Consider the following 16195-nt stretch of genomic DNA (forward strand, 5'->3'; position numbering starts at 1 on the left):
TCCTGATCTCCATCTTAAGAATGCCCCTACCCTCTTTATATTGCTCAAGAAGTTTATTTAAACCAAGTTGTCTCCATCAGACATATGATTCTTTTTTTCTTGACTAGAACCTCAATATCTTTATTCATCTATTGTTCTCTAATGCTACCAGCCTTACTTTTTACTCTAACAGGAACTCTGAACTCTCGTTATCTCACTTCTTTTTATTCATTTGTGGGATATGTGGGTGTCGCTAGCTGGGCCAACATTTATAGCCCATCCCAAGTTGTTCTTGAGAAGGTGGTGGTGAGCTGCCTTCTTGAACTGCTGCAGTCCACCTGCTGTGGGTTGACCCACAATGCCTTTAGGGAGGGAATTCCAGGATTTTGATCCAGTGACAGTGAAGGAATGGCAATATATTTCCAAAACTGGAGAGTAAATGGCTTGGAGGAGATCTTGAAGGTGGTGGTGTTGCCCTTGTTCTTTGAGATGAAACTGATAGTGGGTTTGAAAGGTGCTGTCTAAGAATCTTCAATGAATTTCTGCAATAGTTCTTGTAGATTGTAAAAACTGCTGCTCCTGAGCATCGTTGGTGCAGAGAGTGGATGGTTGTGAATGTAATACCAATCAGTGGGCTGCTTTATCCTGGAAGGTGTCAAGCTTCTTGAGTGTTGTTGGAGCTGCACTCATCCAGGCAAGTGGGCAAGTGGGGAGTATTCCATCACATTCCTGACTTGTGCCTTGTAGATATTGGACAGTCTTTGGGAAGTCAGGGTTACTCGCTGCAGTATCCCTTGTCTCTGACCTGCTCTTATAGCCAATGTTTTTTATATGGTAAGTTCAGTTAAGTTTCTGGTCAATGATAACCCCCAGGATGATGACAGTGGGGGATTTGGTAATGGTAACACCATTGACTGTCAAGGGGTGGTATTTAGAATGACTTTTAGTGGAGGTGGTCAATGTTACTTGTCACTTGTCAGCCCAAACGTAGATATTGTCAAGATCTTCTTAAATTTAAACATGGACTGCTTCAGTATCTGAGGAGTTGCAAATGGTGCTCAACATTGTGCAATTATCATCGAACATCCCCACCTCTGACCTTATGATGGAGGGAAGGTCATTGATGAAGCAGCTGAAGATGGTTGGGCCTAGGGCACTACCCTGAGGAACTCCTGCATAAGTGTCCTGGAGCTGAGATGACTGACCTCCAACAACCATGACCACCTTCCTATGTGTCAGGTTTGACTCTAACCACCTAAGAATTTGCCCCTGGATTCCCATTGATTCCAGTTTTGTTTCTGATCCTTGATGCCACACTCAGTTAGCTACAATTTTGATGTCAAGGCCTGTCACTCTCCCCTCACCTCTGGAATTCAGTTTTTTTTTCAATGTTTAAACCAAGGCTGTAATGAGGTCAGGAGCTGAGTGGCCCTGGTGGAATCCAAACTGGGCGTCACTGAGCAGGCTATTGCTGAGCAGGTGCTGTTTAATAATACTGTTGATGACACCTTCCATCACTATACTGATGAACAAGAGGAGACTGATGGGGCAATAACTGGACTGTCTGGGTTTGTCCTGCATTTTATTTCCAGACAATTTTTCACATTGTTGGGTAGATGCCAGTGTAACTGTACTGGAACAGCTTGGCTAGGGGAGCGGCAAATTCTGGAGCACAAATCTTCAGTATTAGGAGGCTATTTTGCCTGCCATTGTACCAGGGTTTCAGATATCTACTCAGAGTTGAAAAGCTATTTTCAAAGATAGGGGGAGGGTCCAGTGGTAATGGTCTGTATAGGTAACAGCAAATTACAGAATTTGAAGATTATAACCTTTGGATGATTACCTAACTCGCCTGTAAATTAGCATAGGCCAAATCCAATGAGGAAAACAAGTATACTGCTGAAAGCCTGGTGTGGGAGAAATGCACTCTGATCTGTGCGCCATTTGCACTAGGGAAAGGTGCAGCTGTACCATTGGGATAGTCTGAACTGCACTGGGGCCAATATTTATGCAAAGGGTGTCAAACTATCTAGTGGTGTCAAGGGATCAATTGCGATAATTAATGGCATATCAAAAAGCACAGACATGGTAAGAGAGGAATATACAGGCAGCTCCCAGGTCAATTTGTTTACATGTCATTAGCACAATTCAGGACAATGGGAAGCAGCCATTCATAAGTGTAAGAAATGTCAGGTCTTCAAACTTGAAAATCAGTACAGGATCATGTTCATAATTACTCGCATTTGTAAGTCCAACATTCTGAAATTGGGGAGCCCCTGTGTGGGATACAACAGAGTTCATGTGGGTAAGTCTGAGAAGGGTAAAGGAAAGACATTATTGTGTTGAGACAATCGGAATTCAAACATTAGCCGCAGGCATGAAACTGGTTGCAAGTGAATTATCCTTAAAGGAAACATCTGGCAATTACGGTAGGAGCAAGTGATGTTGATGAGCAAGTTTTGGTCATGCCTAGCTTAACAGATAACTACAGAATAACGAGAAACGTCTTGTGGTTGGACATGTAAAATGTGATTGGTTAGAAGTAAATGGGATGATAAGTGGACACTAAGGATTGGGTTAACAAGAGAGCATAGAATGGAAAAATAAAGTATAAGAATGTGAGGCAAATACAGATAGATCTGCTTTGCATCACCTTGCTATGTACCATTAACACCATGCTTCTGCAATAAAGATTTCAAGAAAACATCGTGTCGATCCCTGCCTGGTTATTCCTACTATCGGGGACATGAGTACCCAACAACTAGGCGTAGTCAGCAGGATCGCAAAAGGATAATGGGGAAGAGGTTTTGAAAATCATTTCAATCTAATCGTCACCGAGAGGTAAGGACTCTTCATGTAATAAACATCCAAAGCGGGGAAGTGGTGGTCTGAGATTTTCCCTGTCTGACGCGATCTGAAACTACTAGACAGTTTCGATCTGAGACATAGGACAGAAAAAGGAGAGCCATTGTCTATGACTCTTAGAGAGTCTATTTTGGTTCAAATCTAACCTGAAATCCAGGGATAATGTCTAAATTTGAACTACCTACCAAAGTTAAAGGTGGTCAGGCACCACCTGACATTGTTGTGGATGAAGTCTTGAAGAAATTAAGGGAACATATTGAACAACAACTTAACCATCCTACGACTCTGACTAAAATTTGTCTAAAGTATGGACCCTCCATGGGCAGTGGTCCCTGGATGATATTAAATGGGTCTGGGGAAAGACTACCCATATAAAAATAAGAAAAAAAAATTGCTGGTCACTCTGTGTAACACAACAACTCAGATAGAGACAAGAAATAATTGAAAAATTGAATTATGATAGAGAAATTCATAGTCTAAGAGAGGAAATAAAACCTGTTTGAGAGGAATTAAAAACCACAGAGAAAGAATTATCACAAACTCAAAAGGAATTAGAACAATTAAAACTACGTCACACACGTCACCTCCTCCCTACGTGATTGCCCCATTGTATCCAAAACCCTTGCCTCAACCAGCCCCTCCAGGTGATGGCCCAGATAAGATTCGTACTATCAGTGGTGCCCACTGCCCTGAGGGAAGTTCTGACACATCCATCAGTTCAGAAGATAAGAGGCACCCTGTTGTTCTGAGGCCTGTATGGAGGAAACGACAGAAGGGAAGAAAAGTGAAGATTGAGGGAGAGGTTTGGGATAAGATATAAATTTATCCAATTTTAATCCATGAGACAAACTAGTTGAAAGTAGGCCCAAAGAATTGCCACACCTGAAGAGGGGAGGTATGAAAACATGGAAAGGGTTAGAAAAACTCAAGAAAATATCTACCTGACAGTCTATGGATGGAGTTCTAATCTTGTTTGCCGCAATGGGGAACAATGCAGGACAAACATTGTACTGCAGGGTTAACAACCACATGGGACAGGAAGGACAGACTTTAAATCACAGTTGGCAGGCAATCCACAATTGGCTGCAAACATTTGGACCATCTAAAACTGATTGGAGTAAAAAACCTGCATGCCAACAGAATGGAAGTGAAGATGTTAAAAACTTTGCAGAAAGATTTGTTGATGTCTTGATCAAGCTTCCTGGTCTAGCTCCTAATAACAATCCAGAGAAAGAGGACGAAATTTGGTCCGAGTAAAGGCTGCTTTCGGAGCAGCCTTACAGTTTGAACTAGCTAAGATGTTAAAAGTACAATGTCATGATTTGGATAAAAGCTCACCCACTTGTGGTGAAGTAATAGAGGAAGCTAATCGTCTGGGGGCAAATATAGAATTGAAGCTCAGAGCCATGCAGACCATAGAAGCTCCTAACACTGAGAAAAACCCAGGGAAGTGCGACAGTTGTGGAAAAGAGGGTGATTTGGCTAAAAGGTGCAACTTAGAAAAGGGAAATACTGACAAAACAGGGCCACAAACTGGATAAGAAAGAGTCTGGATGGGAGAGGTTGTCCTTGAACGAGCATCTTATGTTATTAGAACAGCTCCAGCGCTGTACTGAACTTCAGGTAAAAGAACTCATTAATAAAAAACTAGAGCAACCCATCACCATCTTTGAGCCCATTATTTTCACGGCCATCGAGAACCATTTGGATAGCTGCTATATTTTGATGGGGTGGGTGATAGGAAAGTTGACTGCCTTTTTTGACATGAGTGCAGAACTAACATGTTTACCCTTAATTGATGGACATAATTTACCTTTGGAGGGATAGCGGAGAACTGCTGTAGGAGTAGGGGGGGAAGAACTAAGACTTGAGAAAACTAAGCCTCTGCCAATAAGATTGAAGCCAACGAGATTTTTACATCTGTATGGGTTAGACCCATACCACAGGCCCTATTAGCGATAGATGTATTAACTCAATACATTTGCTGTTACACTTTGAGAATGGCCATGTTAGTGGGCGGCATGGTGGCACAGTGGTTAGCACTGCTGCCTCACAGCGCCAGAGACCCGGGTTCAATTCCCGCCTCAGGCGACTGTGTGGAGTTTGCACGTTCTCCCCGTGTCTGCGTGGGTTTTCTCCGGATGCTCCGGTTTCCTCCCACAGTCCAAAGATGTGCAGGTCAGGTGAATTGGTTATGCTAAATTGCCCGTAGTGTTATGTAAGACGTAATTGTATGGGTGGGTTGCGCTTCGGCGGGTCGGTGTGGATTTGTTGGGCCGAAGGGCCTATTTCCACTCTGTAAGTAATCTAATCTAATGTTATTTGGTCAATACGACATCTCAAACAGGAAGAATGGCAGAATCATCCCATTTGGGCAAAGGACAAAAATGACTGCGGCCTGTTAAAGATGACCCACTTTTACTGGAGTTCTCCCATCATGTACTAAACAATACTCCATTAGTTTTGTCTCCATTGCTGATGTTTTACCTGTAATCAAATGATTAGAGCAACAAGGTATACCAGTAGAAGTCCATAGTTCATCTGGTTAAAAAGACAGACTGAACTTCACATCTGACAGGAGATTACCGGAAAGTGACCCAATGCATTGACCAAAAAGCACCCTTGGTTGCAGATCCCTGTGCCATTTTTAATTCTCTTTCACCCAAATACAAATATTTTTCAGTGATAGACATGGCCAACGGATTTGGGTCCGTTCCTTTGGCCTGTGAGGGACAACCATGGTTTGCTTTTCCCAGCCAACAACGACAGTATATCTACTGCAGAGCTTTCACAGTCGCCCTACTATATTCCACATGGCCTTGCAAGATCATTTGTGGGAATTGCCTCTGATAACATCCACAATGATTCAGTATATGGGTGATATTCAAATAGCATTCCAGACTAAGGAACAGCATAGGGCAGTTTTATGCATTCTCCTTGATCGTTTGTACTCTTTAAGGCAAACCTGAAGAAGGTGCAACTCGCCCAAGAAGAGGTAGAATACCTGGGACAAAACATTTCAGCAGGAAAACATGAAATAAGGCAGGACTGGACAGCCGTTACTTGAACAGCCAAATAACCCACTACTATTTGGGAATTCAGATCTTTTCTAGGTCATTGTAATTTCAAGTGAAACTGGATTGGTAGTTGCGCACATCTAGCTCCGCCACTGAATGATCTCCTGAAAGAAAAGAGTGAATCCAAGCAGACTGACCCCAAAGTAGCATTCTGCCTTCCAAAGATTAAAATCTGCTGTGTACTCAGCCTCAGCTTTGGGTATCCCAAATAACAGGAGACCTTTTCACTCTTCATGTCCATGAAAAGGACAGTTATATGAAAGCTGTACTGCCCCAGGAAAACAGTGACAGACATTGGCCCATTAGCTACTATTGTGTTATGCTCGGTTGGACCCAGTGGCGCTGGGATGGGGTAGCCGTTTGAGAGCTACGAAAGGTACCTCCAAGGTGCTAATAGCCACAGCATCCTGTATTGAATCAGAAACTGATTGTGAAGTGCCTTCACACAGTCCTTGCCATGTTGTCTATGAATCAGGCCTCCCACCCTCTTGGAAGCTCTCAACCTCCACCTTGTTGCCGCCAGTTCAGTCCAATTTTGCTCCCAACCCCGCAGAACCAATTGGTGGAGGGGTGGGGGGTTGGGGGGAGAGTTGGGAGGGTGGGGAGGAGGAGGAGGGGAAGAGACTGATTAGGTCAAAGGCGAACATGATTGTGCGGAAATTCTGCAGCAGCTCGGGTGGCTAAGGAACCCTTGCAGAATCCAGATTGAGTTATCTTCATAGACATATCTTTGTTTGTTGAGAATGGTACTCAGAACGCCAGCTGGGCTGTTACTAGCCTGCATGAAGTCATAGCCCAAGGAGGTCTGTCAGCGAGCACTTCAGCACAGCAAAGTGCTCTTAGCTGCAGGAACCCCAATTAGAATTGGGGGTGAAGCTCATAATCTCCGAAATGCCGTACAATTACCACAAGAAGTCTGCATTTTAAACTGTAAAGTCCATAATAAAGAAAATCCCATGGAATTCTCACTGTTTTTGAAGCTGCTAGAAAGGCAGCCTCTGAAGGTAATGGCTGACAAGAGACAGTAATAACTAAATTGCAGACTTTAGTCGCAAGTGACAAGATTTAAAGACAATGAAGGGACAGTGTTCATGGGAAGAAAAGTGGGCATGCATTGAAGTGTGTGGTTAATGGTGTTTGAAGGCAGAGAGACCAATAAACCGGTAACACCACGAATACTAGGAGCTGGAGGCCAAAGTCTCGGCTCGCCTAGGCCGCTGGACAGGACTGCTCTGAGTGCTATCTTACAGGAGCCGAGTGCTAGTCATAAACCAGCTGGTGGCCGCCATGCTGTGGTACCGGCTGGTCACTTTGGTCCCTCCTCCTGGCTTTGTCGCTGACATCCAGAGAACGTTGGTCAACTTCTTCTGGGACAAAAAGATGCACTGGGTCGCTGCGCAGGTTCTGAGTCTCCCTATTGAGGAGGGCAGTCAGTCGCTGGTGTGCGTCCGCACCCAGGTCGCGACCTTCCTCCTTCAGACCTTGCAGCGATACCTTTACGTCGAGCCTCCTTCCTAGGTGGTGCGCCCTGGCGACTTATTTTTTCCGCCAGGTGCGTAACCTCAACTACGACACGCAGCTCCTGTTCGTCGACCGTGACGGTTTGGAGGTCGCCCTCAAGGTGCTGCCTGTCTTTTACTAGGACCTGATCACTGTCTGGAACATGGTCGAATCGCGCCGCGCCTACCCACCGGCAGAAGTAGCGGCTGTCGTCAGGGAGCAGTTGCTCAGGAATCCGCACCTCCGTGCTTGCGGATTCGAGTGGCTGTCGGAGGGGAGGCGTGGCGACGAGGGTGACCAGGGTCGGGGACGTGCTGGGTGCCGGGGGCCTGGGCTGGACATTGCCGCAAACATAGCGAGCAGGGCAGCGGTAGATGTCCGGTACGTGGCCACCGTCATCCGACGCCTTAAAACGGCGTTGCTCGGGCCCGACGTAGTGCACCAGTTGGAGGATGCTCAGGTGTGCAGTGGGATCCCGTCCGCGCTCACCCCAGCCCGGACGGAATTTCACCGTGGCCCCAAGGTCCCGTACTTCCCGCGGGAGCCTGTGCCCCACAACCTGAGCCACCTCCGGAATTTTAATTTTGTTTCTTTTCAGGGGGTGAAAAGGCGGGCCTTGTATCGACTGCTGCTGCACACCGTCCACCTCTTCTCCATCATCCACCGTCCGGACACGCCCTGGCGTGCCCATTTGCCACCGGACGGTGGGGATCCCCAGTGGAGGGCCCTCTACGCGGGAGTCCTCCCCCTTTCTCTCGGGGATCTGGGGTGGAGGGTGCTGCATGCAGCAATCCCCTGCAACCGCAGTTTGCGGTGGTTCATGGATTCCCAGCCCAACTGTTTGTTCTGTGGCGCTGTGGAGTCCGTGGACCATGTGTATATTGGGTGTGGGCGTTTGAACTCCCTTTTTGATTTTCTGAAAAACCTCCTCCTCTGCTTTTGGTTGCACTTCAGTCCCACGCTCCTGATCTTCGGACACCCGGTGCGGAGGAGGGAGGGCAGGTCTGAAGACCTCCTCGTGGGTCTGCTCCTGGGCCTGGCCAAACTGGCCATAAACAGGTCCAGGCAACGGGCCGTGGAGGGGGTCGTTAGGGCCGACTGCCTGCCCCTATTCCGCGGTTACGTTAGGGCCCGGGTGTCCTTGAAGAAGGAGCACGCGGTGTCCACCAACACCCTGGAGTTGTTCAGGGAGAGGTGGGCGCCGCAGGGAGTGGGGTGCATCATTTCCCCCTCCAACTCTATTTTGATTTAGTCCCTGCCCTCCCCTTCACTGTTTGATCACACAGCATTGCCCTTTGATGTGAAGGGCACTGCTTGTCACAGGCCATTTGGGTGTTTCCTTTCTTCCTGGTGGTGGAAATTAAATAAAGATTTGTGCAACTTGTGTCTCTTACTGTGTCTCACAATTGCATACACACACCATGGGTGCAGGGGAAAAAATAAGCACTACCGCAGTTAGGCGGTAGTGTGGGGGTTAAAAAAAACAAAAGAAAGGGAAAAAATAAAAAGAACACCACGAATACTAATGACATTTCTGGCACAGAAAATTTATTGGTGGGGACATTTGTTTCCATTACAGATGATGGCAAGGCTCTAAAAGAGTTAGTGAGGAACAGGATTCAAGTAACATACGCTATTTGTGGCAAATCGTTGCGCAACATGCAAAAATAATCCTGGACCAACCACAGTGATTGCACAATTGAGACCTCTGGCACCTGCTGGGCTCTTCCAACATCTTCTTAGATATCCCGACCAAAATGTCAAGGATATTTCGAGGTTTGAGTCACTCTTAACAAATTGTCAAGCTGGGTGGAAGCATCTCCCACTTGGCAAGCCACGTCCAATCATACCACTACAGCCCTCTGTAAGGAATACATTCCCCGATGGGGACTCCCAAGTTGTATAGATTTGGACCAAGAGACTCAATTTGTAGATGCATTGTGCCAGGAAGTGTAGAGACTGCTGAGTATTAAGTGGGAATTGCATTGGCCTAATCACCCTCAGTCACTGCGACAGGTGGAACACACAAATCGGATTCTGAACCAACACTCGGCTAACTATCATCAGGAAGGATTGCCTTGGCCTCAAGCTCTGCCTCTGGTATGATGTAGCATTTGAGCTATCCCTAATTAAACCACAGGTATGAGCCCTTCTGAGGTGATAACTGGTAGACTCATGTCTTTACCTGATACAATTGATCTTAGAACAGCAGATTGTCAACTATTGAGTGATTCATTGTTAAAGTATTTCAGGATCTAACCGATTCTGTTCATTTTGCTTCCCAACAGGTGTCAGCAGCTTGAGGAGATTCCCCTAAAGGTGTTCACGACATCATTCCCGGCAAGTGGGTCTACGTTAAGAAAATACACAAAGAACCGTTGGGTGCCAAGTGGGAAGGTCGGTATCAAGTTCTTCTCCTATCACCTTCAGCCATGAATATGCAGGGCAGGAAGGCTTGGATTCATGCATCACATGTCAAAAGGGCTAACACCCCTGCCCCATTGTGACAAAGTTTTTATTTTTGGAACTCGTAATTGTTTTGATCTCTTGGGTCACATGAACATGCACTGTCAGGCACAAGTTGTATGCGAATACTTTTTTGTGAATGTCTTATGTTTATCCTGGACATACGAATGTCTCCAGTGCTGGGTTTGCTCTCATATTCCCATACATTCAAAGGACGGTATCCCCTTAGACCCATGCCTTTTAATGTATCTGCAGTGGCTGAATGGGTCACTCTCCAGAACGAATCCCACATGGCTGCCACATCTTCCACAGAGAAAGGGATATATTGGGTGGAAATTAATGGCACCAGAGGTATGTGGGAATTGACAGGGTACAGTGTTTCGGCATTTGAATGCTGGAATCAACCTCAATTTAATACCGTCCGTATCACCATCACTAATACATCAATGGTGGGAAAACCGTTATGTTCTATTTGTCTCACTTGATTTAAGCCGAAGGGTTGGTTTGCAGGTCAGAGTAATTGTACCTAATATTTTAATGGCACATCTGATGCTTGTCTTCCATTTAAACTTAAATTTATTATCTCACATCAGCAGAAACTTTTGACCACACCTGGCTCCCGAACTATATAACTCAGTTTATCCTGTGCAATGGTACTTTTTTTTGTTTGCGGACATAATGCTTACCACGTGGTTACCTCTGTCATGATCTGGTTTCTGTTTATTTAGCTTTTTTAGTCCCTTTTATGTGTCATACTCTACCTTTCATCCCTTATCCTCCATAAACGTTGCAACTCTAAGATAGACAAGTTCTTTGACCTTTGGTATTGGCCATATGCTGCATATAAATCCTTTTCTGAGATTCAATTACTCTATTCCATATTGGAACAAGTAGTTCATGACACCTCCCAAGCCCTTGATAAGAGTAATGTAGAAATGGTTGCTATTCGAACAACAACATTACAAAATTACAAAATGGCCCTGGATTGGCTACTATCTGAGAAAGGACGGACCTGTGCCCACGTAGGAAAAGAGTGTTGTACCTACATTCTGGCCAATTCTGAAGAGATCATAAATTCAACTGCTCATATTCACAAGGAGGTCGACAAACTTAGACAACTCCTTTCAAGTACCATATAGAATTGGGCTATAACTGGTCAGGATCACTTGAAACATCTATCCTCCAGGAGATTAACATCTTTCTTGTTGTTATTCTTGCTTTATATGTATGTATCAAATGTTGTTTTACTCGTGCCCTTAACCCTCCCAAGTTACGACATCAGAAGAAGTGAATACTGACTGCTGCATATGGGTAATGATTCATAATGTACAATGTGATTGGAATCAAAAGGGCCAAACGCAGGCAAGTGGAACTAGTTTAGTTTGGGAAACATAGTTAGCATGGATGAGTTGGATCAAAGGGTCTGTTTCCGTGCTCTATAACTTTATGAGAATTTTAAATTCCCTCAGTTGCTAACTATAACAGTACAGTTGACAAACAAAATATCGAGTACCCTGTAAAGGAAACATCTGGCAATCACAATCAGAACAAGTTGTGTTGATGAGTAAATTTTGGTCATGCTTAACTTAGCAGATAATCACAGGACATAGAGAAACATTTTGTGATTGGACATGTAAGATGTGATTGGTTAGAAGTACTCAGAGTAAGTGGAGGCTGAGGATTGGGTAAAGGGAGAGCATAGAATGAACAAATAATGTATAAGAATGTGAGCAAAACACAGACAGATGTGCTTTGCATCACCTTGCTATGTACCATTAACGCCATACTTCTGCAATAAAGGCATTCACGAAGGCATTGTGCAGTTCCCTGTCTGGTTATTCCTATTATCAGGGAAACAAGTACCCAACACTGCCAAAAGCTGTGAGCCATAGAATCGTAGCATCCATACAGTATGGAAACAGGCCCTTTGGCCCAACAAGTCCACATCGAATCTCCAAAGAGTAACCCAACCAGACCCATTCCCCTACCCATTTATCCTATATTTACCCCTGACTCATGCACCTAGCCTTACATCCCTGAACACTACGGGGAATTTATAGCATGGCCAATTCATCTAGCTTGCTTGGATTGTTGCAGGAAACCAGAGCACCCAGAGAAAACTCGCACAGACACGGGGAAAATGTGCAAACTCCTCAGAGACAGTCAGCCAAGGCTGGAATCAAACCTGAGTTCCTGGTGAGTGAGGCAACAGTGCTAACCACTGAACCACCATGGTGCCCACATCTCCATATTTCATCACAATGGTTTGTGAGGTTTCCATGTGATTAATAGAATCTGGAATTGAATGATGCCATAAAACAACCATCAGTTATTGCAGACACCTACCTGCTTCACCAGAGTCATTGTCAAAAAATATTTCTCATGATTGCTAGGTCTGGCCTACGTGTGACTGCACAGCATTGCGATTAACAGTTAACTATCTTTTGTTAGTTAACAGGTCCTCCTGGGTCAACAGGTCACTCATTATCAGGGTAATCCAGAATGGGCAACAAATGTGAAGATGCTAACATCTTGTGAAATAATTTTAAAAACGAGAGTAACCTCGCTGAGCTTGGAGCAGATGCATCTAGATACAGGTTGTTTTGCTGTAATGCAGCCGTTGCGTTCTTCTGGAACTCCGCACTACAGAAAATCGTGCTATTGAAATTGTTACAGAGAATTGTGTTGTAGATTGCTACAGAAAATCTGCTCAAGAGAAACTTCGCATTATCCAAACATCACCCATAATTAATTAATCACATTGTAGCCAAACCGCAATGACAAAACGCACATTATAGCAGGAACACCGTGAGTCATTGAGTCATAGAGATGTCCAGCATAGAAACAGAACCTGCGGTCCAACTCGTCCATGCCAACCAGATATCCTAATCCAATCTAGTCCCACTTGCAAGCGCCCGAACCTCCAAACACTTCCTATTCATACACCCATCCAAATGCCTTTTAAATATTGTACCAGCCTCCATCACTTCCTCTGGTAGCTCATTCCATACATGTACCACCCTCTGTGTGAAAAAGTTGCCCCTTAGGTCTCTTTTATATCTTTCCCCTCTCACCCTAAACCTATGCCCTCTAATTCTGGACTCCCACACCCCAGGGAAAAGACTTTGTCTATTTATCTTATCCATGCCCCTCATAATTTTGTAAATCTCTAAAAGGTCACCCCTCAGCCTCTGATGCTCCAGGGAAAACAGCCCCAGCCTGTTCAGCCTCTCCCTATAGACCAAATCCTCCAAACCTGGCAACATCCTTGTAAATCTTTTGTGAACCCTTTCAAGTTTCACAACATCTTTCCGATATGAAGGAGACCAGAATTGCATGCAATATTCCAACAGTGGCCTAATCAATGTCCTGTGCAGCAGCAACATGAGCTCCCAACTCCTGTACTCAATACTCGGATCAATAAAGGAAGGCATACCAAATGTCTTCTTCACTATCCTATCGACCTGCGACTCCACTTTCAAGGAGCTATGAACCTGCACTCCAAGATCTCTTTGTTCAGCAACACTCCCTAGGACCTTACCATTAAGTGTATAAGTCCTGCTAAGATTTGGCCTCCCAAAATGCAGCACTTCGCATTTATCTGAATTAAATTCCATCTGCCACTTCTCAGCCCATTGGCCCATCTGGTCAAGATCCTGTTGTAATCTGAGGTAACCTTCTTCTTTGTCCACTACACCTCCAATTTTGGTGTCATCTGCAAACTTACTAACTAGACCTCTTATGCTTGCATCCAAATCATTTATGTAAATGACAATAAGTAGAGGACCCAGCACCGATCATTGTGGCACTCCACTGGTCATAGGCCTCCAGACTGAAAAACAACCCTCCACCACCACCCTCTGTCTTCTACCTTTGAAACAGTTCCATATCCAAATGGCTAGTTCTCCCTGTATTCCATGAGATCTGACCTTGCTAACCAGTCTTCCATGGGGAACTTTGTCGAACACCGTACTGAAGTTCATATAGATCACATCTACCATTCTATCCTCATCAATCCTCTTTGTTACTTCTTCAAACAACTCAATCAAGTTTGTGAGACATGATTTCCCACGCATAAAATCATGCTGACTATCCCTAATTAGTCCTTGCCTTTCCAAATACATGTATATCCTGTGCCTCAGGATTCTCTCCAACAACTTGCCCACCACCGACTTCAGGCTCACTGGCCGCCTTGCTGATCTTTGAGGGGCCCTACTCTCTCCCTTGTTACCCTTTTGTCCTTAATGTATTTGTAAAAACCCTTTGGATTCTCCTGAATTCTATTTGCCAAAGCTATTTCATGTCCCCTTTTTACCCTCCTGCTTTCCCTTTTAAGTATACTCCTACTGCCTTTATACTCTTCTTAGGATTCACTCGATCTATCCTGTCTATACCTTACATATGCTTCCTTCTTTTTCTTAACCAAGTCCGCAATTTCGTTAGTAATCCAGCATTCCCTATACCACCAGCCTTTCCTTTCACCCTAACAGGAATATACTTTCTCTGGATTCTCATTATCTCATTTCTGAAGGCTTCCCATTTTCCAGCCGTCCCTTTACCTGCGAACATCTACCCCCAATCAGCTTTTGAAAGTTCTTGCCTAATACTGTCAAAATTGGCCTTTTTCCAATTTAAAAATTCAACTTTTAGATCTGATCTATCCTTTTCCATCACAGTTTTAAATCTAATAGAATTATGGTCACTGGCCCCAAAGTGCTCCCCCACTGACACCTCAGTCACCTGCCCTGCCTTATTTCCCAAGAGTAGATCAAGTTTTGCACCTTCCCTAGTAGGTACATCCACATACTGAATCAGAAAATTTTCTTGTAATGCGCTTAACAAATTCCTCTCCATCTAAACCCTTAACACTATGGCAGTCCCAGTCCACGTTTGGAAAGTTAAGATCCCCGACCATAGCCACCCTATTATTTTTGCAGAAAACTGAGATCTCCTTGCAAGTTTGTTTCTCAATTTCTCTCTGACTATTAGGAGGTCTATAATACAATCCCAATAAGGTAATCATCCTTTTCTTATTTCTCAGTTCCACCTAAATAACTTCCCTGGATATATTTCCAGGAATATCCTCCCTTATCACAAATGCCACTCCCCCTCCTCTCTCGCCTCCCTTTCTATCCTTCCTGTAGCATTTGTATCCTGGAACATTAAGCTGCCAGTCCTGCTCATCCCTGAGCCATGTTTCTGTAATTGCTAGGATGTTCCAGACGCACATTCCTAATCATGCCCTGAGTTCAGCTGTCTTCCCTGTCAGGCCCCTTGCATTGAAATAAATGCCGTTTAATTTATTAGTCCTATCTTGTCCCTGCCTGCCCTGTTTGACTTGCATCTATTCTCAACTGTACCATCTCAGATCGATCTCTTTCCTTACTATCTCCCTGGGTCCCACCCCGCTAACCCCCACCTTACTAGTTTTAATCCTCCCGAGCAGCTCAAGCAAATTTCCCTGCCAGTATATTAGTCCCCTTCCAAATTAGGTGCAATCCGTCCTTCTTGTACAGGTCACTTCTACCCCAAAGGAGATTCTAATGATCCAAAAAAATGTGAATCCTTCTCCCATACACTGGCTCCTCAGCCATGCATTCATCTACTCTATCCTCCTATTCCTGCTCTCACTAGCTCATAGCACTGGGAGTAATGCAAATATTACTATTCTTGAGGACCTCCTTTTTTAATTCCTGCCTAATTCTCTGTAATCTCCCTTCAGAATCTCAACCTTTCCCCTTCCTATGTCATTGGTTCCAATATGGACAATGACCTCTTGCTGGTACCTCTCCTCCTAGAGAACATTTTGCACCCTCTCTGAGACATCCTTGATCCTGGCACCAGGGAAATATCTCCAAAAACATATAACATATATATTCCGTTGATAGAGATTTGTCAGACCATGTGAAATTTCTGATGCTGGATTAGTGGTGTTGTAAAAGCACAGCAGTTCAGGCAGCATCTGAGGAGCAGTAAAATCGACCTTTCAGGCAAAAGCCCTTCATCAGTAATACAGGCAGAGTGCCTGAAGGGTGGAGAGATAAATGAGAGAAGGGTGGAGGTGGGGAGAAAGTAGCATAGAGTACAATAGGTGAGTGGGGGAGGTGTTGAAGGTGATAGGTCAGGGAGGAGGGTCGAGTGGATAGATTGAAAAGAAGATAGGCTGGTAGGACAAGTCATGGGGACAGTGCTGAGCTGGAAATTTGAAACTGGGGTGAGGTGGGGGAAGGAGAAATGAGGAAACTGTTGAAGTCCACATTAATGCCCTGGGGTTGAAGTGTTCTGAGGCGGAAGATGAGGCATTCTTC

The 16195-nt window shown here is 44.7% G+C and overlaps 1 protein-coding gene across 1 annotated transcript in view; it reads left to right on the plus strand.

Annotated features, from left to right (window-relative positions):
* Positions 1-3825: 3825 nt before the first annotated feature.
* Positions 3826-16195, plus strand: part of LOC132820036 (sodium- and chloride-dependent neutral and basic amino acid transporter B(0+)-like) — a 64618-nt gene continuing 52248 nt past the window's right edge. The window contains exons 1-2 of the mRNA XM_060831957.1: positions 3826-4097; positions 9710-9818. Of these exons, the coding sequence (XP_060687940.1) occupies positions 3826-4097; positions 9710-9818 (381 nt within the window). The remainder of the gene's footprint in view (positions 4098-9709; positions 9819-16195) is intronic.

Source organism: Hemiscyllium ocellatum, chromosome 11, assembly GCF_020745735.1.
Source record: "Hemiscyllium ocellatum isolate sHemOce1 chromosome 11, sHemOce1.pat.X.cur, whole genome shotgun sequence".
Taxonomy (NCBI): domain Eukaryota; kingdom Metazoa; phylum Chordata; class Chondrichthyes; order Orectolobiformes; family Hemiscylliidae; genus Hemiscyllium; species Hemiscyllium ocellatum.